Consider the following 24,129-nt stretch of genomic DNA (forward strand, 5'->3'; position numbering starts at 1 on the left):
ATAAATAAATAAATTTTTAAAAAAAAAGAAGAGGAAGAAGTGAAGGGCACAAGCAAGGTTTGAACCCAAGTCTCCCTCTACAGCCCGTTCTCCCCACCGCATCGTGCCCCTCCTGACGTGCTCTCTTTACAAGCCCAAGGCCACAGCCAAACTTCTGGGCTCATCTGACTTAGGGGGCTCCCATCAGCACCGCCGATGGAGCGCGGAGAGAATCCCAACACAAAACTGCATTATTCTGAGCCGCTTTTGAGAAGGAAACTATCCAAGCTGCATCTTACTTCGAAACCCAAACCAGAAGCGCTGCGGAGTCCGTGAGAACTCTGAATCACAGTCAACGATCTGGAGGTCACAAAGCCCCTTTTCTACTTCTTTCATATCCCCCTGTGTTTCTCTCACGCTGCTTTGCTAATGTGGGAATGGGTATACCTGTTGGAAGCAGAGCTCTGATGCCCGTGGTCTGAAACCACCAGAAAGCTCCCACGGGTAAGTCCTCAGCAGTCATAGGACAGAAAGCTGTATCCATCCCGCCTTTTGTTTTTGTATTTCTGATGCTTTGACATCTGGGGTCTTGCTCACCCTGGAGAGAGCGCCCTTCCCCGGGCTAGCCAGGTCCTGGAGATGGCAAATGACTGGCCTTCATACGCACACTAACCAGTCCAAAGCCAGTTCCCACCACCTCCTCTCCTGGGCTCTCACACCTGCCCTGATGCACCAGGGCCAGACCACGAGGGCAGCCGCTGCACCCCAGAGCCTGCTGCCATTTTCCAAACTAGCCAATTCCAAGCTGTCTTTCCCTGCCTCACCCATTCCTTCCCTTGAAAACCAAATAAAAGTTGTTGCTCGCATTTCCCCACACTCCTCTGCCCCCGCAATGACCTACGTGGTGCTTCCCTACGTGGACCCCACGGCCTGGCCCTCTTGGGAACCATGAGCAACAAACCCTTCTCAGTGGCTATTGTCTCCTCTTTGATCCAGAAAAGCATTGGCCTCCCTACACCTGAACAATAGCAAAACAGAAGCCATCCATCCCTTCTAAAACTCATCTCTCCCTCGCTTCGTCCTCATAACAGACCGTCTTAGTACATGGGAACAGCAGTGGGCAAAAGCAGTGGCAGCTCCAACGCAGAACTTCATGCTCACCAAGAACCACAGATTGCCTGCTTTCTCCTCAGTGGTGGTTCCAGCAAAGCAGAGAGAAGCCACAGTGGTTCAAGAGATAAGTCAGTAAGATGTTACGGGGCCGCCCAGGCAGCGCCCACCTGGCACAAAGCAATACCCGACACCAACCTGGGAAAACAGCCATCACAACCCCCAAGGGAGCTCATCCCAGCTCCTCCCTAGCCGTTTGCTCCTTGAACCACCTCCAGGGAAATGTGGGAACCGCCTGAAGGACTTTTTGGGATAAGGTGGGATGTTGGGGGGGGGGGCGGGGGGGGAGACATTGAAAATGTGCAAATTGAATTCAGGACACTCAAATGCCAAAAAAAAAAAAATTAGAAGCTTCTAATAGTGAAGATATGAAAGGCAGAAAAATGGAATGTTCATAATTAAAAGAAATTCCAATGATGCTGGCATTGCCCCCCACCCTCCACGGCCCTCCTGTTAGTGATTAATCTTGAAATCTGTTTCCAGAGTCCTTGTTTGTTTCAAAGTTAGGAAACAAATGTGTTTCCCTGGGGGAACGAAGTCCATAAATATTTTATGTAAGTGAGAAAAGTGAATTGAATTCGTCCCAAGAACATTTGTCATCCGTGGTTAGGACAAGAAATCTATTCCCCCCCCCCCCCACATCAGCTTCACAGCAGGTGTTTGGAAGCTCAGGATGGAACGATCTGTGCTGGAGGTTTTTTCTACTCACCCTTTAGCCAGTGTTGCTATGCCAACGTCCGTTAACTTCATTCCTACGCCTATAGGAAGAGAGAGCAGAGATGGGATTTGTGTTACCGGGAAAGCTCCTGGGGAGGCTCTGGCCATCTATTCTCGGGGAAGGGGTAGTGCCAGCCCCACCTTGCTCCCTTTCCTACATCAGCACACTTCCCTCCCTGCTTCCATCAGCAGAGGCCTCTCTCTATGGGCACCCACAGCCTTTCAGACGTACATCCAGCTCGGTGGGGTGATAATGGGGGCCGGCCGGCCTCTGACGGAGGTCTAAGGGAGTTGTGTCTTATGGGCACCAGCGGTGGAGCCTGATGCCCCAGATACCCCCAGCCCTTTGTAGCTCAGAAACGACGTCCTCTGTCTGTCTGGCCGCCCTCTCTGCTGGAGGAGGAAGGCCACTAGCTCTACGAACCACTCAGGTTTGTTGCTCGTCCCACCAGCTCTCTCCCTAGAAATGCTCCAACTGGGGCTTCGGTCTACTCCACTTCATCACTGAGTGTGGAAGTCCTTACACCAAGGCCGGTGGTGTGGGCGCGGGCCTGGCCAGGGGCTGGGGTGGGACAGGTCAGCAGCAAGAAAGTTCGACATGGCATATGTTCAGTTCAAAGCCACACTCCAGATACGCGATTTCCCATCTCCCTAGAGATGGTTTCCCAGTTGAGGATGGAAGATTTCCTGGGTTGGCTTTCGGCCCAAGGGAAACACTCCCGAGTTACTGTCGACTTTTAACCACTGGCCTGAAGATGCTGACACATGGCCCCCATGGTCTAACCCTTTGACACCCATCTTGACCTCTACCCATTACGCCATCGTGGCGGGTGGCCACCAAGAGCGAACAACCAAACAGCCACCCGAGCTCCGAGCTCTGGTTCAGCAAAGAGCCGTAGTGCCCCGGAACGAATCCCAAGCACATGGAAGTCTTTTCGCTTCTGCTTCTCCGGCAGGAGCAGGTTGGGAGAGTGACTGAAGAACCCAGGGATACACAGAAAAGGGGAGATCCTTCTGTCTTGCAGGGCGGGGAAGGGCAAGAGTTGCCAGTCCCTGGGGCGGTAGAAGAGAGCCATGCTCCCAGCCTATCCCCATCTCCCTGTGCATCCTCAGCCTCTTCCAGATTTGGAGGAAGACAGACCTTTCCGATGCCCTGAGTGTTGATGGCCTCTGGCCTTTCCAGACTCTCATTGCCAGACCACTGCCCAGTTCAGCTCCTGTCTCTCCAGGGTGGTGGCTATGGGTACCAGCTCCAACTCAGGCGGCCTCCTCTGCCTCAGGCTCACTCGTGCAATCCAGTGACAGGCCTTCTGTGGCAGAGCATGGGATCCACATGCTCCCCCCATGCTACCCCGCTGGCCCGTCAGGCTTGCCTCCTCCTCTCCAGCTCCTAACTCTTGTCCTACCCAGGCCTGGGTTGCTGTGCTCCCCATGGCCAGCAGATGCCCTGCTCATGGAGGGGGTCACAGCACAGAAACCAGTCTAGGCTGTGGATGAAGGAACCAGCATCCTCTCCAAAGCCAACTGAGGTTAGATGTGATGGCAACCTAGCTCCATCTGAGGGTCTCTGCTCTTCCGAGCACTGTTTTCGGAGGCCGGGGAAAGGAACCCTAACGGGTTAATGCTCTGATTCAGCAGCATCTTCCTGGAGCACAGCAAAAATCCAGGCCATGTTGCTATTCAGGCTGGTTAGTCAGACAAGCAACGAGCCCTGCTTTTCTGCAGTGCACCTGTGAGCTAAATCAGACCCGGCACTTTGGGTGAGCCAGTGAGTGTTTTAAAAGCCTCGTTCACAGTGGGCAACTAATTCATCTTATTCTTGCAAAGCTGCTAACAACTAGAACATATGCAGAAAGGCTTCATGGAGCCTTTATTACAAGGACTGTGCTTTAAAAAAAAAAAAAAAAAGGCCCCAAATTGTAAAAGCCCTCTTTGGACATCTTGTTTTTTTGTGGAAACTTGTATTTAAAAACCACAGCTCTGAGCTGCATTTTTAGTTCAGCTTTAAAAAGTCATTTGGCAAAAGGTTTTTGACCCTGGGAATTGCTTTTCCTGCCTCTCACAATCATCAGCTATCACTTACGGTTCAGAAAAATAGGATGCAATTTTGAAAAGGAAATTTCTCTGTCTCGGTTTAGTAATTTGCCAGCAGTTCAACCAAGTCTCTATAGGATAATAATTTGAATTCCAGTGTGCTGCAATGAAGTGGAGTTGGGGATAACAGTCATCTATGAGTCGTTTCCCATAAAAGGAAGGAAGGAAGGACGCAGCAGCCTCTGGAACTTGCTCTCCAGAGCTTGAGTTCTTGGGTCTTTGGCATGACAGCTTCTTACAACCCTAGTGGCCTCAGCAGTGGGCAGATCTCAGGGCCAAATCACAGGAGAGGCTTTCACCCCTAGGCTTGCAGAACCCACCACAATCCCATCAACAAGCAGATGCAACGAGAGAGGGGATGGCTTTCAAGAGTCTGAGAAGGTAACAGTTGAGTTTGGGTTGGCTTGATTTTTTCATCCTAATTCTAGTGTCTCCATAAAATTATAAAATGTAGAGGTTCTTTAGAGAAGAATGTGCCATCTTCTACACATCGATGATGACAATGAAGAGATTTTCCCTAGCATGGTACACGGTGCCAAGATATTAAGCAGCACACAGCATTTACGGAGAGATGTAACACTCCACTAGGCTTGTTTACAAGTGCCTGGAAGCGAAACTAGCTGTGCACGAAGCTCCGGGGTGTTGCTTTTCTATCGAAGAACTATACTTATTGCAAAATTAACTCTGAAGAAGAATAGATGGAGGGGGGAATCCAGATTTACACAGCCGGAGTCTAATTAGAATAGATGGCTGTGTGTTAAGACCTTGTGTGTGTGTCCGTGTGCGCGTGCGTGCGTGTGGCAGTGGCTTCTCTTTGGAAAGTGAGCAGATACGGCTGCCTTCAATATGCAGATGTCCCCATCGGCAAGACTGTAACACCGCACCCTCAGGAAGGTCCTCACTGGAAGCTTTAGCTTCAGGAGACACTTGGAAATCTCTTGCAAATTGGTAAATTTGTGGTTTGGTGGAAAGAGCTTGGGTTTGGGAGTTGGAAACCACAGGGTAGAGTCTTAGACCCCTCTGCCTATCAGCTGAGTGACAGAAGGCCATTAAAGCTCTGTCCCTGAGCCTCTGTTTTCTCATCTGTAAAATGGATCCTAATGGCTTCCTTGTAGGGTCATCGTGAAGACCAAACAAGAATTACAGGGGAAAAAATGAATACATATGAAAAGGGGGGGGGGTCTCTCCAAACACTTTTGCAACTCCTTGTGTCTATGGGTATTTCAAAATAAAAAGTTAAAAGAATTGGGGAGCACTTATAATGTGGCAGTTCTGTGCTAAATGCTTTCCCAACCTGTGCAACCCTCACGAGAACCCCACGCGTAAAGTTCTGAGGCATGGAGAGGGAAGTAATTTGCCCAAGGCTAACAGCTAGGAAGCCGTGGGAACAGAACCCGGAGGCAGATTAGCCCTTCACCACCAGGCCGGAGACAGAGCTGGAGATCCTCATATGTGCCAAGGTCTGACACACAGCAGGCGTACAGTTACAGTTCAGATTTTTCTTCACAGTATGATTATTTGGAAAGGAAGAGGAAAAGGAAAACCCTTGTGGTAGAAACTACTGGTGCCCCGCCCACTGCCCTCACCCTAACCGCTTCCGTGCACACAGGCTCCACCTCACTGTGCTACCAACATTTCTTGCCTGAGAACTTTCTCTGATCGCAGGAGACTGCTTTGCTCAGCTTGGCTCACCTGTGTGCAGGTGGCAAGTGCAGGAGAACTAACACCCCCACCAGGAATAGCCTCCCACTGGTAGCTGAAGGCAGTTGGTGCATCAATACCCCTGCTCCCTCGCTCCTTGGGTGGGATGATTCTGAGAAGTGTGCTCTGCACAGGCTCCCAGAGTTTCCCCAGCAGGCAGGAGCTCCAGTAACCCACATTATAGGTACCCTATTGCCTGCCTTCCCACTGCCTGTCACAGTTCACTCACCTACCAGTGTTTCCTGGGATCCCCTCTCCAATATTTGTACCTGAACACTTGTGGGCAGGAAAGGATTAATCAAATAGAGTCAATCCTTGCCTAACTCCTGAGAGGTAACCTTCTAAGCCCTGGAATGACCTGCCCATAAAGAGTGTCTTTATCTGCCTGGGGCCTTGGGTGTGGGGTACCAGCTTGACCTCTGGAGAGGCTAGAGGCGAAGGACCATCTTATGGCTAGTTATGCCTAAGTGACAGACCCCCAATAAAAACTCTGGACACCAAGATTTGGGTGAGCTTCTGTAGAAGGCAGTTCTTCATGCATGCTGCCACGCATCATTGCTGGGAGAAGTAGGTGCTGTCTGCGTGACTCCACTGTGACAGGACAACTGGAAGTTCCCACCTGAACTCCCCCTGGCTCTGCCCCATGAGCCTCTTCCTTTTGCTAATTTGAGTCTGTATCCTTTCACTATAATAAACCATAACCATGAGTGTAAAGGATTTTCTGAGTTTTGTGAGTCCTTCCAGTAAATTAATGAACCAGAAGATAGTCTTAGGGAACCACAAACTGCACCTCGTCTCAGGGCAGTCTCTATGGGCAACCTGATGATTAAATCCCCACTTCATATGAGAAATGCATTTCCATCAATTTGTATATAAATTGAAAATGCTGTAAACTAGCCAGGGAAGCTTGAAATCCAACTGTGAAAGACCCTTTCACCTGTGACAAATTATTAGATCTTCATTTATCTTTTGGTATAGCCAGATTTCTCTAGATACTTCTGAATTGCACCTGTTGAGGATATATAATAAAGCCGATCTTCAGTTACCTACGGTAAGAGGCAGGCATTCTTGGCGCGAGTCATTAAAGTGTACTTTATTACTCTGTCTGGCTGGTCATTTCAGGCTCCTCTGTCAGACCTTGTTTCTGATGAGACATCGGTAACACTTTCTGCTGATAAAGATGCTTAAGGGCATCCCACAGATCTCTCCCTCTCCTCCCATCCACATCCCTAGGAACATTCCAGGCCCACAGCATCCCTGGATCCCAGGTCAGGCTGCTCTCCTCACCCTGCATGTCCGTGACCAGGAGGCAGCCACTTGTCTTCTGGTACACCCAGTGCTGGAAGGTACAACACTTCTGACCGGCCTCCGATTCTCTTCTCAAGAAGTTTATTTCCTTCCCATCCCTGATGGAATACTTCACAAATTCTCCAATCAGCTCCTCCTCCACTGTTGCATAAGGGATGTTGTTCTCAGGTCGGTGGATTAGAAAAATAGGAATTATCCTGGAAGGGAAGACAGCATGGGCACACATCACATTCTCACCTGGAAATAGAGACCAGGGGCATTCTTTCTTCACTTGGGGTAGCAGGGAGCTGCAGAACAAATCCCCGGATTCCATTAGACGCAGGCTGACCTCGACCACAACAATTGTTCATAGGTGAAAAGATATATTTCTGTCTTTCATTTGGGCCTAGAGTTGGTCAGAAACTCCTCCTTGGGATGGAGTTTGATTGCCCATGTAGAAATGAATGTTTTCATTACAGTCATATCCCTGTGACCCATTGGCCATTCATCCACCCATCATATGTCCTTCCTTCCTTCCTTCCTTCCTTCCTTCCTTCCTTCCATTCAGTCAGCAAATAGTCTTTCAGTAGTTGCTATGTCAGATAGTCTTCCAGATGCTATTCCAGAAAACAGTGAAGAAAACAGAGGCTCTGCTCTCAAGGATCTCACATTAAAATGAGGGAAGCAGGCAATAAATAAGTAAATGTAGAGTGCAATGTGCTATGTGAAAAAATAAAGCAGTGGAAAGGTGCTACATAGCACAGGGGGCAGGGAGGGGCTGCTATTTTACTGAGGGCGGTCAGAGAAGGCCTTGCTAAGAAAGAACGTCTGAGCAGGACCTGTAGAAGGGAGATAGGGACCCATGAGGGTATCTATGGCTCTGAGTAAAAGGACCAACAAAGGGAAAAGGCACTGGGGCAGGAGCATCCTTGGTGTGCTCCAGGAACAGGGAGGGGCCAGTGTGGCTGGAGTAGAGTTAGCTAAGGGGAGGTGAGAGCGGGTGTGTGAGGACAGGGAGGCAACGGGAAGCCAGACCTTGTGGGGTCTGGAAGGCCATTTGGAAACTCTGCCCTTTGTACCAATTTGGATAGAAAGCCACTGGAGGGTTTTGGACAGAGGAGTGCCACATCACACACCTGTGTTATGGAGGAGTCTGTCGCTCTGTGAGGAAAGGGCTGTGCAGGGGCAGAGGCAGGAAGACCAGGCAACACACTGCACAACAGTGACGGTGTCTCCAGTGGACAAGGGATCGCATCCCACATGCAGTTTTCAGCACAATCCATTCGTCCCCCGCCCCCGGATGATTATTTCACCCCTGCTCCTCCCTCCTCACACTGCCTGCACCTCCTCCCCAACCCCACTCTCAGTGGATGACTCTGCTTCCTGTTTTATTGTGAAGCCTGAAACAGAGGAGAGCCTCTAAGAGCTGCCACTGGCACAGAGTTCAACCTCCTGGGGTCGGTGCCCCATAGCCTCCCTCTCCCTGCCTCCCTACCCCACGATGGATGAAGCCTCCTTGCTCCCACCTGCACCCCTTGTCCCACTGGTGTCCTGGGTCTGGCCAACCCCTGTAATGCTCATGGCTATTGCCCCAAGTAGGTGCTCCCACCTTTTGCCTCCACAGAAGCACTGCCAGGGCACAGCAACATGCCCAAACAGCTCTACACAGCAGGTTGACCCCACAGCCCAGTCCACTGCGGACTCAGTTTTACCTCAAAGCTCAGATCGTTGTAGTCTCACTGTCTACAACCGTCCCCTCCCATTCTCTCTGGAACCCACCCAAGGAGGCTTTCCCTCTAATGCAGCTTCAGCCAAGGTCTCCAGCAGCACGTGGGGCTGGGTCTACCGGTCTCTTCTCAGCCCTGATCTTACTTGTTCTCAGTGGCCCTGGACACCGCTGATCTCTTGAAGCACCTTCTTACTGCTTCCAGAAACTTCCTCTTGGTTTCCTTCCTGCTCCACCAGCTACTTCTTTTCCTGTCTCCTTTGCTGGATCCTCATTTCCCCCCAACCGTTAGACTCTGGCATGCCCTGGGATGGCTCTTCTCTCTCTGCCCACACTGGCTAGTGACCTCCTTGCATCAAATACAGTCTGCATGTCGGTGAGTTCCATAGTTATGTCTCCAGCCCAGACCTCTCCCCTGAGGTCCTGACTCACATTTCCAGCCTCCTACTCTCTTTGATTGATGTCTAACAGGCATCTCAAATTTATTTTTTTTAAATATTGATTGATCTATGAGAGACAGAGAAAAAGAGAGAGAGAGGTAGAGAAAGAGGGAGAAGCAGGAGCAGGGAGCCCCAGGTGGGACCCAATCCCAGGACCCTGGGATCAGGACCCAAGTCAAATGCAGATGCTCAGACAACAGAGCCACCCGGGTGGCCCAGCGTCTCAAATTTAACACAGCCAAAATGGAACCACTCATGTGCCCCAAACTCCTACCTCTGCCCCATCTCAGTGACTGGCAACTCACCCTCTCATTCTTTTCATTCAATAAATGTCTACTGAGCACCTTATGTCAGAATCTCAAAAACTCGCCAGGAAAGCAAGCATGAAAAAGACAGTCCCTGCTTTGCAAGGGCGACCACTGGGAAGGGAGGAGCACCCTGCTCCCAGCTCCTAGCTAATGAGGAAGGGAGCGGCTCTCCAGATGCCGAGTGGCGTGACTCGAGTTGCAAAGACTGAGTAGAAATAAGCTGGAGGAGCGGGAGGCAAGGGGGAGGGACATGCGAACACCTGGATCCCCTCCACTTGGCTACCCCATCACCTAGCGGACCCCGCTCACTCGCACACACTCACAAGCCCATCTGAGTCCCACATCAGGCCCTCTCTTGACCTCACCCTGCCTGGGCAGAAGCTCCCCTGACTCTGCCCCCGGAGGTCCAGCCCAGGGACGCTCTGCCCACCCCTCCCACTCCTAAATGCACTCACCCTGGCATTGAGCAAGGATGCAAACTCGCAACTGGCCATTCCCATTCATCACTGAGCAAGGAATAAACTGCATCGGAGCCTGTGAGGGGCTGTGCAGGAATCCGCCTCACCGACTGCTCACAGCAGGAGCAACCATGCCTTGATTTGGTCCCGATTCCAATTTCCTCTTTGATCCTTTACCCTTTAGTTTGCAAAAATCCCGCTTGCTGGGACGCTTGGGTGGTGAGGTCAGTTAAGCGTCTGACTCTTGGTTTGGGCTCAGGTCATGATCTCAGGGTCATGGGATTGAGACCCACTTTGGGCTCTGGGCTCAGTATGGAGTCTGCTTGAGACTCTCTGTCCCTCTCCCTCTGCCCCTCCCGCTCATGTTCTCTGTCTCTGTCTCTCTAAAAATAAATAAATAAATCCTTTAAAAAAATCCCACTCTCTAAGGTCACTTGATCTGATGGCTTTTAATGATTGCCTGGGGTCTTTCTGCACCTCCTGAGCATTGACCCTTTTTCCCCCCTCTAGAATGACCCTCTCCCCTTGACCCTGGGACCCTGCCCTCTCCTGCCTGCCGTTCCACTGCGCTGGCCTCTGAGGCCCGTGGCCCAGGACACGTACTTGCCACATACCCTGACCCCGTGTGCTTGCATTTCTCGGGGCTCCACCCCTGGGCCTCTCTTCTTGTTCTACATTCTACTAGAGGACTCCACCCTTTCCGCCGCTGCGATGGCCACCTTCACACTCGTGTCCAGCAAACCAGCTCACTGCTTCCCTTCCCTTTCAGCTCCAGCCTCAGGTGAACAAATGTCTGCGGGAGTCCGATGGGCCACGGCGCCCGCCCACCTCGGACTGGGCATACGCGGAGCTAACTCCGCACCTTGCTGCACACCTGCCCGGGCCCCCTCCCTGCTCCAGTGGCAGCGTCATCTCACTAGTTTCCTGAGCTAAAAGCCTTGGATTTATATCCTTCCTCCTCTCCCTTCTTATGCCCTATATCAGTTTTGTTAACTACACCGACCTACTGAATGTCCCAACTCCCCATGGCCAGTGACCAAGTTCCACTACCACTGCCCCGTCCCTGGGCTGTAGCAACACCTTTCGGCCTGGTCTCAGTGCATCCAGCCTCCGGACCTCCTCTCCCATGGGCCTCTTCCTTCCCTCCACCCCCAGGTGGAAGTGTCTTGGTGGTCCTTGCACACGGAAGCATCTAGAGGCTGAGAAGCATCTGAATCCTCCCCACCCCAACACATACACGCTCACGCTCACTGTGCCATCTCCTCTAAAATCTTGCTTGCGTTCCTCTTTTCTAACATGGTTTCAAGTGTAGAAGCCTTGAGAAGGCAGTGTGCGTGTGTGTGCGTGTGCGTGTGCATGTGTGTTTCCTGGTGTAGAGTCCTCTGATTTTGGTTCAATGAACACGGACTCAGGAGCAGGTGCCTTTGTGAGGACCCCTATCCTTCCATATGTTATTCATGCGCTCACAAATTCTTCCACCGTAAGGAAGGGAAAGGTGTTTACACATCAAAATGTCCTAATCTATCTTGAGGCCACTGGTATATTTGCGGCGGTGCCGATGATGCTAATTAGCCCCTGTGTGCCTCACATGCACAGGCCCTTTCCAAGTCCCTGCACCAATCTTTATAGTCATAATTTTGTGTTGTTCTCTTTAGAAAGCCCCCAAATTGTTGTGCAAAACTTGGGTGTGCCCCACCTGAGGGTGCTGTCATTCTGCCCATGTGGACGGCTCACCCGGTTGACCCTCTTCTTCCTTGAGAAGAACTGAAGGGGGCAGAGACTGAGAAAGGAGGCTGGAGAAGAAAGAGAACGTGCAAGTTCCTATAACAAACTGTAACTCACCCCACATTGCCGTCTTAGTGGGTTTACCGGAAAGGCAATTGTATTTTCTTTGCATTATGTAAATTGTTCTAGAACTTGCCAAGAAATGTCTGTGTACTAAGTAAGTCTGCTAGGCAATTCTTGGCATAGAGCAGAAAGCATTAGACTTCCTATATGATCTGCCCAACACACCACCCCAGGGAGAGAACTTTTCCCCCTTTGTGAGCTGACAGGGTCCATGGAAGCAATAACGCCTTCCTTCTTTCCTCTCCCAGTTTCTACTGGTACACAAATGACTGTTTTGCTTGAAACTTCCAGTGTGCCCTGGCATACCTCTTTCTTTTTCCACTTGAACACACACATACGATCTCAACCAGATAAGCAGACCAGCAACCACAAGCTGCAGACACCCAAACAACTGCTTGGGTTAGTACATATTTAGTCAATGAGTAGATAAAAATAATCCATGTTATTTGTCTCTGTGGGGTTCCAGGAAGTGGGTACCATGTCCCTATACTGCTGCTACCAAGTCACTCTTCTTAGACACAGCATCGTATTTTATTTTCATCATAGGGTGATTGTTTTGTGATATTCTTGTATTCTCTTGTACTTGCTTATTGTTGGGATAATGTAATATCCACGAAGTAGACACTCCTTCTCTTCTATTTAACACGATATATTTATCCAATTCGTTTTCTATCCAATTCTTTTCTATTTAATACGATATATTTATTGAATTCATCCATCCGTCCATCTCCCCATCCTTCCATCCGTCTTTCCATCCGTCCATCCATACATTGATTTAAAGAATATTTATTAAGGACTCCTGGGTGACTCAGTTGGTTAAGTGTCTGCTTTTGACTCAGGTTATGATCCCAGGGTCCTGGTATCAAGTCCCATATTAGGCTCCCTACTCAGTGGGGAGTCTGCTTCTCCTTCTCCCTCTGCCCCTCCCACTCTGCTCATGCTCTCTCCCTCACTCTCTGTCTCTCAAGTAAGATAATAAATAAATAAATAAATAAATAAATAAATAAATAAATAAAATCTTTTTTAAAAAGTATATTTATCAGGTATCTCTCTGTAAGCTTCTGGCAACCTAGTGAGGAATAGGATAGGAGCCGTGTGTGTGTGTTCTCATAACTCCCAGCCAGAAAGCTCAGGTGAAATGCTTGTCCTATTGGTCTTTCTTATCCTCTCATCTCTCCAGGTGCTCTAGGTCCACAACAAACCATGGGTGATGATACAAGAGAGGATAAACACACTTACTCTGGCACTTCTCCAAAGCCTTCCAGAGGCTGTGCTTCCGCAGCATAGATCTTGGCATAGTGTCTGGCAGTATTTTGGACATAGCATTCCTATATCACCCACACACATGGGAAAAACAAGTGATTAGAAGAAATTCAGAGTTGCCGGGAAGGCTACTCAGATTTCCTGATGTGGGTCAAGCCAATGGATTCCCCTGGTTGGAGGTACAGAAGCAACAATTATTGCATCCTAGAGGTATCTACCTGCAGAGGAGCTCTGAGACCTGAAGAAACTATCCAGGTAAAGCTCAAGAGGTTTCTGGGGCCCGATGTGCTGAACTATAAAAGTTCTAGAACTGCATGGCTGAAACTTACCCTGGGCAAAAGGACTGGCCCCATGGCAGGATGCCAGGTAAAGCTCGGGACCTGCGGGGCTGTGAGCTCTCCCATCTAAAGTCCTTCTTCAAGGGTGTAATGAGAGCCTTGGGTAGTGAACATCTCGACAAGACTTATGGAAAGCAAAATGGACTCTGCTTCCCCCTCTGCAGGGCCTTTCCAAGAGGGAGTCTGGATGTTGGGAGGTTTTCTGGCTGGACCAGATGGCACTAGAAATGGTAAGAATATGCAGTGAAAGAATAGAAAAAAGAAGGGTTGATTTGGAGGTGAAAGGAATACAATTGGCAAAATGCTATACTCAGAAGAGGGGCTGCCTTCATGGGCACCAAGCGTCACATGCCATCAGTACATCTGAGACAATTGCAGATGGCTAGTGCTTGACAGCACCCAGGACAGTCATCAAATTCTAACTTATTGGGGATCCCTGGGTGGCTCTGCGATTTAGTGCTTTTCTTCTACCCAGGGCATGATCCTGGAGTCTCGGGATTGAGTCCCTCATCGGACTTCCTATGGGGAGCCTGCTTCTCCCTCTGCCTGTGTCTCTGCTTCTCTCTCTCTCTGTGTCTCTCATGAACAAATAAATAAAATCTTTTTAAAAATCTAACTTATTCATTTTACAGGTAACAGTTTTAGGAGGGCACCTTGTTTGTGAAAAAGCTAGACCCAGCGCTCCTGAAAGCTTGGCCAGTGCTGGTGGTAAGAGTGAAATACGTGGGCCAAAGTGGGAGGAGGGGCAGGGAGGGAAGCCCATGCTCCCTTCTTGCCTCAAGATCTTGTGACTCAATAGCACAGGGAGGCGGGAACTTAGCTGGAGTCTTGGCTCAATCTCCCATCATAGCTTATAGGCTGACATTGACCCAAACTCAGAAAGGCAGGAAAAAGGACAATGTTGAACCTTCTGAATATATCCTACCCCCCTTCATAAACCAAACCAAACCAATCTAGAAGCTGCTGCCTTGGGAATGCGTGGGAATCCTGGCATCCCATGTAACTTGGAACCCCACTTTCCATAACATCCTGTGTCCAAATGGTCCCAAACCTTCAAGGACCTCATGGGGCTCCCTCAGAGTGGAAGTAACCCCAGCCAAGGTCAGAAGAGGCGAGGGCCCTCCAGACATAGGCTGAATCCCTCCCATCTGGCTGGCATGAGGGCAAGAAATTGCCCCCAAGAACTTAGCCAGGGTTCCCGGCTTTCGGGGCTTGATCAGGGGCTCCCTTACAACCGGACCCCAAAGGGAGAGACACTCCCAACAATTCTGAGTCTGACTTTCATCCCAGGCTCTCCTACATCCCTCTCACGCCCCCAGTGACTCTTTAGGGCAGGGGGCCCCACCTGGGCGGCGAGTCTGTAGTTCCTCTGGATGAGCTCAGCGTTGTTCCTGGTCCCGTAGGCAACGGCGTTGTGCACCTTGAGGACACAGGCGTGGCCGGGCTGGAAGACGGGCATGAGGCCCCGCATGACTTTGCTGCGGAAGGCTTTGCGGTGGACCCCTTCTCCAAAATGCAGCTCCTCTGTGGCGATCTGACCGCGCAGGTGGTCCCCAAAGTAGCTGTCGCTGAGGAAGTCTTCCCTGAAGATGAGTTGGCTGAATTCAATCTCTTCACATCCTAAAACACAGCTCACCTTTAGCCCCGCGGAATATCCCCCCACCCAGCTGCTCCTTGGCTAACGGGCATCCCCACGCAGAAGGCAGAAGGAGAGGGAGAGAGAGAAACCCAAGTGGGCTCTGTGCTGAGCATAGGTTCTGACATGGGGCTCAATCTGAAGACCCTGAGATCATGATTCAAGCTGAAACCAACAGCTGGTCGCCCAACCAACTGTGCCACCCAGGCGCCTCCCAGGCAAATTTTAAGGAAATCATTGAATCATAGGTTTCAGCCTTAGTAGTAGAACCAGGAAAACAATTAATTTATGGAGAAAAGTATTTTTTAAGTTAAATTTTAAAATTGGATCACAAAACAAAGAAGGGATTCTTTTTATATAACCCAAATCTTCTCAATTCTAGTTACATGAGTAATTTCATGTTAAAAATTTGGCCCTAATACCACTTAAAGAAAATAAGAAGTGTTCTATATGGACACACCAGAGCCCAACAAATATGAGCTATATTTACCCCATTCTGTTTTTCTTCATAATCCCCCAAATTTCTAAAACTCAATTATTCTTAACAGAAAATTGTGAACTGAGTGCTTACAAATGCATCAAATTTAACACAAAAGTTGTTCCAGACTACATGCCTAGAAATAAGAAGGGAAATTTTTTGTATATTACTATATTGGGTATGATTAACAGTCCTATCTATAATTTCCAACAAAATTGTCTCCTTAGCAAAGATAGAACAATGAAAGGGAGAGAAAAATAAATCTTAGGACTTTTCTTTGAAAGCCCTGTGTGCTATCATTAAATTGGGCTAGCTTGTGTTTTACTTGGACCATCATTCATTTTGGGCTTTCCCACAAGCTTGATTTTATTAGTTTTTTAATTAGAGACCAACTTGTAAAATATTATTTGTTCCTCCTCTGGAGAACTCAGCTAATGAAATGTTTAGTGAGAGGGACTCCTCCAAATAAGAAAGGTGGTAAAGAAGTTGTTTGAGGTTTCTTCACATGAAAGATCAAGGGGACAGGGAGGGAAGTATGGGCTCCCCAGTCCCATGAGACATGAGACTGGAGCCCCCCCGTCATAGGGGGTCTGACACTGGGAATAGGTGAGGTCATTGGGTCTAGACCCAAGCCCTCTGGTTGGAGTCACAGCACTACACCTGCAGCACCATTTCCCCCCAGGTGGCCAGCAGCTGATCCCCACTGGGGTCTCATTCCTAACTGGTAAAAACCTAGAAAAATGAGTTTATGTGAACCTGAATATAAGCGGGGTCATAGCAAGTATCTGGAATGTGAGTGCCAAGCAATGCTAAGAAGCTGATGAAACAGAGAAAGCCTTCTGAAAATCATTTTGTTTTCTTTTCTCTATGGAGGAAAGACATCCTTTTTTGCATATTTAGACTTCTGGGGAGATGGGGGCCGACATGGAAAAAGAATCTAAAATTATACAAGTACACTGCATAGTAAATACATTTGAATAGGTTTACAAAGATCCTGTATGTGTGGTGTTGGATAAACGCCCTGATGCGTATTTGTTAGACCATATCTAAGTCAAGATCCCAGCTCCTTGGTGTATGATCTATGATGCTTCCCCATCATAATTGCATTTACTGCCTTTTCTTCACAAGGATTTCAGGTGTTTGTTCATCTAAAAATCCCTCACATGGGGTAAATTTCTTTATGACACTAAACCAACCAAGTTGTCAGTTTTCCTCACATCTCCTCTAAAGGACCAAAGCTCCTATGAGGTACTAAAAGCTGGGGTCGCGTGGGTGAGGGTGAGGCAGGCGTGCAGAGGGGGCTGCAGCCGGCTCACTCCAGCTCCTGAGAGCTGCTGGGGGTGCATCTCATCCTGGCTCCATGTTTTCTCGACCTCACACTGGCAGTTTAAAATGGGCTGTGGTGAGAGTATTTACATCACAGAAATTAGAAATCAGGGCCTCCCCACCCTCACTTAACAATGGGCAGGTCGTTAAGCATTTCCCAGCACACCACTGGGTGGGGCTGGGCATGTGGGTAGGGAGACAGGTAGTTCTCCCTAAGAGGAAATCCATGCCAACCAAGCTTGGACTCCACCAAGCTGTACTCAGTGGGTGGCCCAGTGACGGTTCAGGAGCAGTTGTCTCGCTGTTGCCACACCAGCGCCAAACCGCCAAAGGGAAGCACCAAACCCCATCTTTCATTTTCATTAAGATGCAAATGAATGGGGACGCCTGGGTGGCTCAGTGGTTGAGCATCTATATCTGCGTTTGGCTCAGGGCGTGATCCCAGGGTCCTGGGATGGAGTCCGCATCGGGCTCCCTACAGGGAGCCTGCTTCTCCCTCTGCCTGTGTTTCTGCCTCTCTCTGTGTGTCCTCATGAATAAATAAATAAATTCTTTAAGAAAAAAGATGCAAACGAATGGAGATACTCTCCTCCACACCTGGCTGTCTTTGGAATCTGCTCTGTTGGTCAAACTAAAAGGTAAGACACAAAAGCCTGACAACCCCCTGCAGGGAGGCTGGATGCAAATTTGAGGCCTAAAGGAAGACATCTTACCCCAAAGCCCCACCAGCATGCCCTCACTACTGCACGCTACAGTCGGATCATAAACACTATACTTCTGGATATTTGTAGCCTCGTGCACTGACTACAGGCCTTGTAAGTAGCTTGAATTAGCTCATGAGTGGTCATTCATTTTCTCGGTCATTCCTTCGCTATCTCCAACTTGGTTAGAAGAGGCGATGGGAAGACTGCTTCTACCATTGATCCTAGGAGCTATTACATGCTTTGGTGGAGTGCCCACGTCCTTGGACATCTAAATCGGGTTAGCTTACCTTTAATATCCTGGTGACTCTTGAGCTGCTTCAGAACTAGAAGACAAAGAAGAGGGTGCCTTTAGTAGGCATAGGCATTCTGAACTGGAGTGGGGGTACAGCTCATGGTTTTCGCCTGAAACGGAGCATCTGAGGCTTACCTTCCGCTGTCAGGTTAAACTCAGTGGTCACCTTTCCATAACTGTTCTTGAGGCAGCAGTAATAGATGCCCTGGTCCTTCTGACCAGCTTGAACGATGGCCAAGGACACGGTGGAGTTGTCGCCTGCACTGCAATAGGAGACATGAATATTTGAATGCTTCATCGTTCTGAGGTTGGATTTTTTTAATATATTTAGGGAGAAAGAAACACATGCTTCCCTGTCCTAATGGTTTGGGCCAGGGGGCTGGCTAAAGAACAAGATCTCGATAGGCTGTTTAAATAATTCATTTATCTGTAGGGGATGATGATCAGTCCAATTTTGGTTTAACATCCTCACTCACTCCAACATACAATATTAATACAGAAACATTTGGGAGGTTTGGCTGCTGCTAGGAGAGCAAAGAACCAGAAATGTGAATTCTGGGAGCTGTCATTAATGTTTCTGGCTCAGAATTCACCTCAGTTATGTTACTAATCCCCGTGCCCTGTGCTTAAAAGAAACCTAAAAATTCCAAACCCAAATCTAAACACAGGGCCATAAGGGATATAAGGGACAAAAAAAGGGGGTCTCTGCTGTAAATAAAGACACGTGGCTGAGGGCATTTTTTAAATAGGGTACTCCCCTAGTGAATCAATACCGTCTATCCATCCGCCCTCCCACCCACTCAACATTATTAAGTTCCAGACACTGCGCTATGAACAAAAAAACCAGCGGTGGTAGTGATGATGACAATGATGATGACGATAGCTAACGGGTACTGAGCGCTTGGTACGCGCCAGGCACTGTGCTAATGACTTACACGTCTACTTTATGTCATGCACAGATCAATCTAATGAGAGAAGTAGTATTACTATTCCCACTTCCCAGATGAGGGAACTGAGGCATACAGAGACCAAGTATATGACCTAAGGTCACATAGCTGATAAGGGTTGTGCTGAGACTTGAACCAAGAAAGCCTGAGTCTGGAGTCCTCATCTTGATCTCATTATGCGGCCTCCCCAGGTGGTTTGTGACCACCGCCCTCCCCACCTGGGATAATGGGAATTATGGCTAATGCTCCAATCTTTATTCCAAAGTCACAAACTAAAAACTGACTTTGTAGCCCAAAAATTACACTAAATACGGCTGCAGCTTTGTTCTGTGTAATGAATGTGGTTAAACATTCACCAGGTGTGTGTGTGTGTGTGTGTGTGTGTGTGTGTGTGTGCAGGGTCTGTTTCAGTTTTGGATCATTTCACAGTTCAACCCCACCTTCCACTTGTCTTGACTCTGTCTCAATGTCTCATTCAACAGAGTATTCACTATCGGTTGCTTTTTCAAGGGGCATCAAGTCTCTGATTTACCCATGTTTCCTGCACCAATGGCTTAAAACAAATCCATGAAATCATAATACATTGTCCAATGTGGCCTCTGAACACAAGCTGAATGTATGGTTGGAAGAGGACGGGTCCAGTTACGAGGGGAAGATTTCCTGTTGGGCTGGGAAACACTGAGTCACAGAAGGGCTGGGGCAGTGTCTTTCTCTGTGGCCTACTGGTCAGCACAGCATTTCTGTCCCCAAGACCCACCGGAAAGGCTGCAGGCTGAACTAGAATTGCCCCGTGAACATCTTTCTTCTGACCCAGAAACTCCCTGATTCTCTGATACTTGATAGAGAACCTTGGAGGCCTTTTCCTGCCTTTCATATGTCACAGCTTAATGGGCTCACCCGAGGAGAATTTAATTATGGGAGAATGATCCTGTGGGGGACTTTGCTATTTAAACAGATGCCCTCCACCACCAGAGACATTTTTAACTTGCAACTTATAGGTTCTGTCTGGGAAAAAAGACAACCCTCAAGGTTTATTACCTGTTGAATATTACCCAGTTTTGTATCTGTTTGCAAAAGTATTATTTATTGCAATATAAATCCTATATAGGATATAGGACTCCCAAATATTCTCCAGTGTCAGGAGAAAACACAAATGAGTGCACCTGAGCCAGTGTTGCCAAGAAGAAACGAAGCCAACATCGCAATGAACGTAAAGGCCTGGCCACGGGTCACTAGCACGTGGCAAGCCTACTACTGTCATATGCTGCTCAGAGGGAGGGTAGGTTTTCTAAAAACATCTCAAATGGAAAAGGGACCCAGAAGATTCAGGTGCCAATTCTGAGCTCAGAGCAAGACTGCGACAAACCCCACTGGTTAATTATCCTCGAAAGTTCTTTAAGTGAATAATTAGTGCTTCTTTTCTATAAAGCTCTAGGGAGCGGCCTTGATTTAAAAATCAAGCCATTTCTTCTGCATTTCAATTGTTCTGAAGCCATACATAAGCAGGATAATAGCAACATTTGGGGCAGCAAGGCCTTATTCTCATTCGTCACAATCCAGTTAGCTTTCCTGGAGTGATGTCAGGGAAAAGAAACTATAGCTCAAATCTGCCGGAGTTGCATTTGGGACATAATTTCCAGACATATGCTCCAAGCAGACGTGTTTCATTTAATTATACATAAAGCTCTTCGATTTTTCTTGCTTTTTCAGGCTACTTGTAATGAGATGAAGGGAGTAGGATCACCTCCCATGACTTAGAGCTGAAGGGGTGGGGGGGGACCTCCTTTGGCAGAAAGATGCATCTGAGGACTGAGTTATAGTGGTTTTCCCTGAACCAAGTGATGTGTTTGAGAATGAGCCACGTCCCCTCAAGTGTGTCCGGTGAAGCCCAAGGTCACAGAAGCCATGCATCAGGTTCATTCCACACCAGTATTCTGGGCAAGGATTCGCACTCTCCTCTCTTCTCCCCCCCCCCCCCCACTCTCCTCTTAAATCCCAGGGCCCCAGAAATAAACGGATTTTTCCATCTCAGAAATGGCTGCTTATCACCCTCCAAGCTGCCACTTTTTATTACCTCCTGGATTGATTTTTTTTCCCTTTGGATTCACCTTCTTGGCATTGAAACTTGCCAGGCTTACAGGAATTTAAACAGAAAACACAGCCAAATTCACAGACGTACAGAAGAGAGCTCTGTAATCTTGGGACCATGGAGCCTCAGCCTAGAAGATGATCTGACCTGATCCTGATTCTAAAAACATCATGATCAAGTATAAAAGCTCAAAACAAACAAACAACAACAAAAAAAACAAAAACAAAACAACAACAACAAAAAACTACATTGAAAGGCTTCCTGGCTTCCCGAGGCCAGAAAACTCCGGGAGAGTAGGGCCCCAGGTAGGAACCCTCCACTGCCTGTCTGGCCTGGACACCTGTCTTTGCTTACTTACTCGTCTTGGATACTTTGGGTGTGGGGTTTCGGCTTCAGCTTTCCTTTTTACTTCCTATTATTCTTTCCTTTTAGAACTACGTTGTGAAACAAGCAACAGCTGTGAAAAGTGACCGGGCAAATATCGCACCTTCTCTGCACTTGGGCTATTGCCTTTGAATCTTTTGTCCACCAGATAGTCGAATCTTCATGAATTTCCGCAAACTGGCAGCTTAATTTTACATTCCCGGAGAGGTCAGGGTACATCTCAGCTTGGATCTTTTTCAGTAATATCGGAGCTGGAAACGAGAGATTTGCAGGTCAGTATCCTTACGACAGTCGTGACAAGCCTCACAAATGGGGAAAAGGCTTCCCCATTCCATCACGTTTCATTCCAAGAATAGGGATAATAATAATTATTACCCTCAATTTATAGATGAAGAAACCAAGTGTCTGAGGGCAGGTGTGGCGGGCCTAACAGAGAATGAACAAATCAATCTAACAGAAAAATCTCATTTTTCATTACTTAAAACTCCCCGAGTGAGATCTATAATGCACAAAGAGGAAAAGAATATGAGAGAGTTCTTCTCCTTCTTCTTCTTTTTTTTTTTAAAGAAAAGGGCAGGGGACTGTGGATACGTAGTCTATAAAACCTGGGCCTATTAGGGATGCTTTTAAATGATCACCAGATGGTCCAGGTCGAAGTCAGAGCTGGGGATTAGGGAGCAGAATAAAATCCAGAGTGTCCAAGTAATTGTGGGTCAGCCCCAGACACGAAAGGCAACTCATCAGTAAGTTATTTATGAATAATATCCCTCCATCTTTCCCCTAATTGGCTGCCTTCGCTGAAGAGAACCTAATGGATTGCGGTGGTGTCTGATACCAACTTCATTAGCAGGAGAGAAGTGTCTTCCAGAATGAAATAGGAGCCAGCAGGAAACCATTCCCAGGGGGTTAGCTGTGCTCTTTGAATACCACCTTTTTAAATCAGGGGTGGGAGCACCTCGGCCTGGTAAACGTGCCATTCCTCAGGGCAGCCCCTGGGCAGCAGCACTGACACTAGAGCAGGACAAGGGGGGGCCGACCCCACTGGTGGGCTGAATGGTGTGGCACTGAGGTTACTGCAAACGTGGTGTCAGTCTTCTATAGACCAAGTTCCCCAACTCCGCAGCCGTGGTAACCCAAAGCATCACTTAATCCACTGTCAACCCGGGAGTCCTCAATACTGATGCTTTGTCTGACCCTTTACCTCCAGTCCCACTGGCCGTGAAGTAGCCTCTCGTCCCTCCTTGAGGCCAACAGACACTTGGGCAACAGGATGCACATTTATTTATCCTTTTTAATTTTTATTTATTATTTTTAGATTTTACTTATTCATTCATGAGAGAGAGGCACAGAGAGAGAGGTAGAGCCACAGGCAGAGGAAGAAGCAGGCTCCCCACGGGGAGCCTGATGCAAAACTCGATCCCAGCACCCTGGGATCCTGACCTGAGCCAAAGAGATGCTCAACCCCTGAGTCACCCAGGTGCCCCAGAATGCACCTTCAGAAGTTTATTTTCTTCCCAGGACATGGGATAATGGGCTCGGGGAACAAACCTGTCAACTAGAAAGCAGCTGGAGATACTAACAATATGATGGGAGAGAGAGAAAAATCTACCAAGTGCTTATTGATGGCAAGACCTGTTTCAGTTCACACAGCCGTACGGGGTTAGCTGTGCTGGGCACCGAGGCCTTCAGCCTCAAACTCTGGGTCCAGAGCCTTGACTCAGCCTGCCTCCTGCTCCTGGCCCTTCCAGCACTATGTGGTGGCAGTCCTCACGATGATCTGTGGATACCTAAACGTTCCTGAGGCTGCCAACCCTGTCCGCCGCCCATTCTAAGTTCTGAACACAGAAAGTTGGGGGGACAGTGGGAAGGGCATACAATGGGCAGCAGAATGAAATGCGGGTCTTGGACAAGAGGCTGTAGAAAGATACCCCTGTTAGTGTGGGACAAAGAGGGGAACGGAGATGAAGGAGCTAGAAGGAAGCCCTGGGAGTGTGGCTAGGTTTTTCTTCTGTGCATATTCTGGCCAAGTGTTGAGGAGAAAGGCTAGAGCAGTCCCTGGTGAAAACAAAGCTTTGAACCCAGGAAAGGTTACTCAGCTTTATTAATGGAGTCCCGAGTCACCCTCCAACCACCCCCCACATACTCACTCCTTCCCTGTGGGGTCTCTGTGTGAGGGCACCCCCCTCCAGAGCGCTGTCCTCAAGGAAGCCGAACAGACACCCCGTGCAAACTCCACCACCTGTGCTTTCCTGGAGAGTCCTTGCTCCTACGGTCCCTGGATAACCATGGAAAGGATTCCAGATGGACCTTTCCCTTTGGGCTGAAACCACTTTAGGAATCTTTTAAAATACTGCTTCATTCTCTTTCTAGTATATATATATATATCATACTAGACACACACACACGCATATATATATGTTTCAAACATTGAAAGAGTATAATATATATTATAATTATAATATATATAATATATATTAGAAATGTGTACAAAAAATTAAATTAAAAATCTTTTAAAATATTGCTTCATTCTCTTTCTAGTATATATATATATACTACACACACACATATATGTTTCTAACATTGAAAGAGAATGAAGCAATATTTTTAAATATTGTTAATTTTTTTGCACACATTTCTAATATACATATTATATGTAATATGTATATTAGAAATTTGGCTGGATGCCGCCAAACTTTCAGAAGGGAGTTTTGTATCGAGTCCTGCGTGCAGCAGGGGCTGAGGGCCAGTGGTGTGCATGAGGAATAAGGAGAACCGGTGTGGAAGTCTGAAAACGGTGCGGGAGAAGCAAAGCCCTCGCTCCAGGTTAAAGGGGCCCCCGTTGGGCTCCTGCACACGCAGAGGGCATCACCTTGCTGTATGTAGTGTCTTCTCTTTTGACTCCTCCTACCCATGAGAAGGGAAAGAAAAGCTCTGAAATAAAAGA

At 48.2% G+C, this 24,129-nt stretch overlaps 1 protein-coding gene across 3 annotated transcripts in view; it reads right to left on the minus strand.

The window, feature by feature from the left end:
• ALPK2 (alpha kinase 2) overlaps positions 1–24,129 on the minus strand; it is a 120,128-nt gene that overhangs the window by 13,540 nt on the left and 82,459 nt on the right. For all 3 annotated transcript variants that reach the window (XM_041739702.1, XM_041739703.1, XM_041739701.1), the window contains 7 exons: positions 21,289–21,436; positions 17,901–18,028; positions 17,761–17,796; positions 14,675–14,949; positions 12,968–13,056; positions 6,949–7,166; positions 1,859–1,907 (listed from right to left, as the gene is read on the minus strand). In XM_041739702.1, the coding sequence (XP_041595636.1) occupies positions 1,859–1,907; positions 6,949–7,166; positions 12,968–13,056; positions 14,675–14,949; positions 17,761–17,796; positions 17,901–18,028; positions 21,289–21,436 (943 nt within the window). The remainder of the gene's footprint in view (positions 1–1,858; positions 1,908–6,948; positions 7,167–12,967; positions 13,057–14,674; positions 14,950–17,760; positions 17,797–17,900; positions 18,029–21,288; positions 21,437–24,129) is intronic.

The sequence above is a fragment of the Vulpes lagopus genome, chromosome 24, assembly GCF_018345385.1.
Source record: "Vulpes lagopus strain Blue_001 chromosome 24, ASM1834538v1, whole genome shotgun sequence".
NCBI lineage: Eukaryota > Metazoa > Chordata > Mammalia > Carnivora > Canidae > Vulpes > Vulpes lagopus.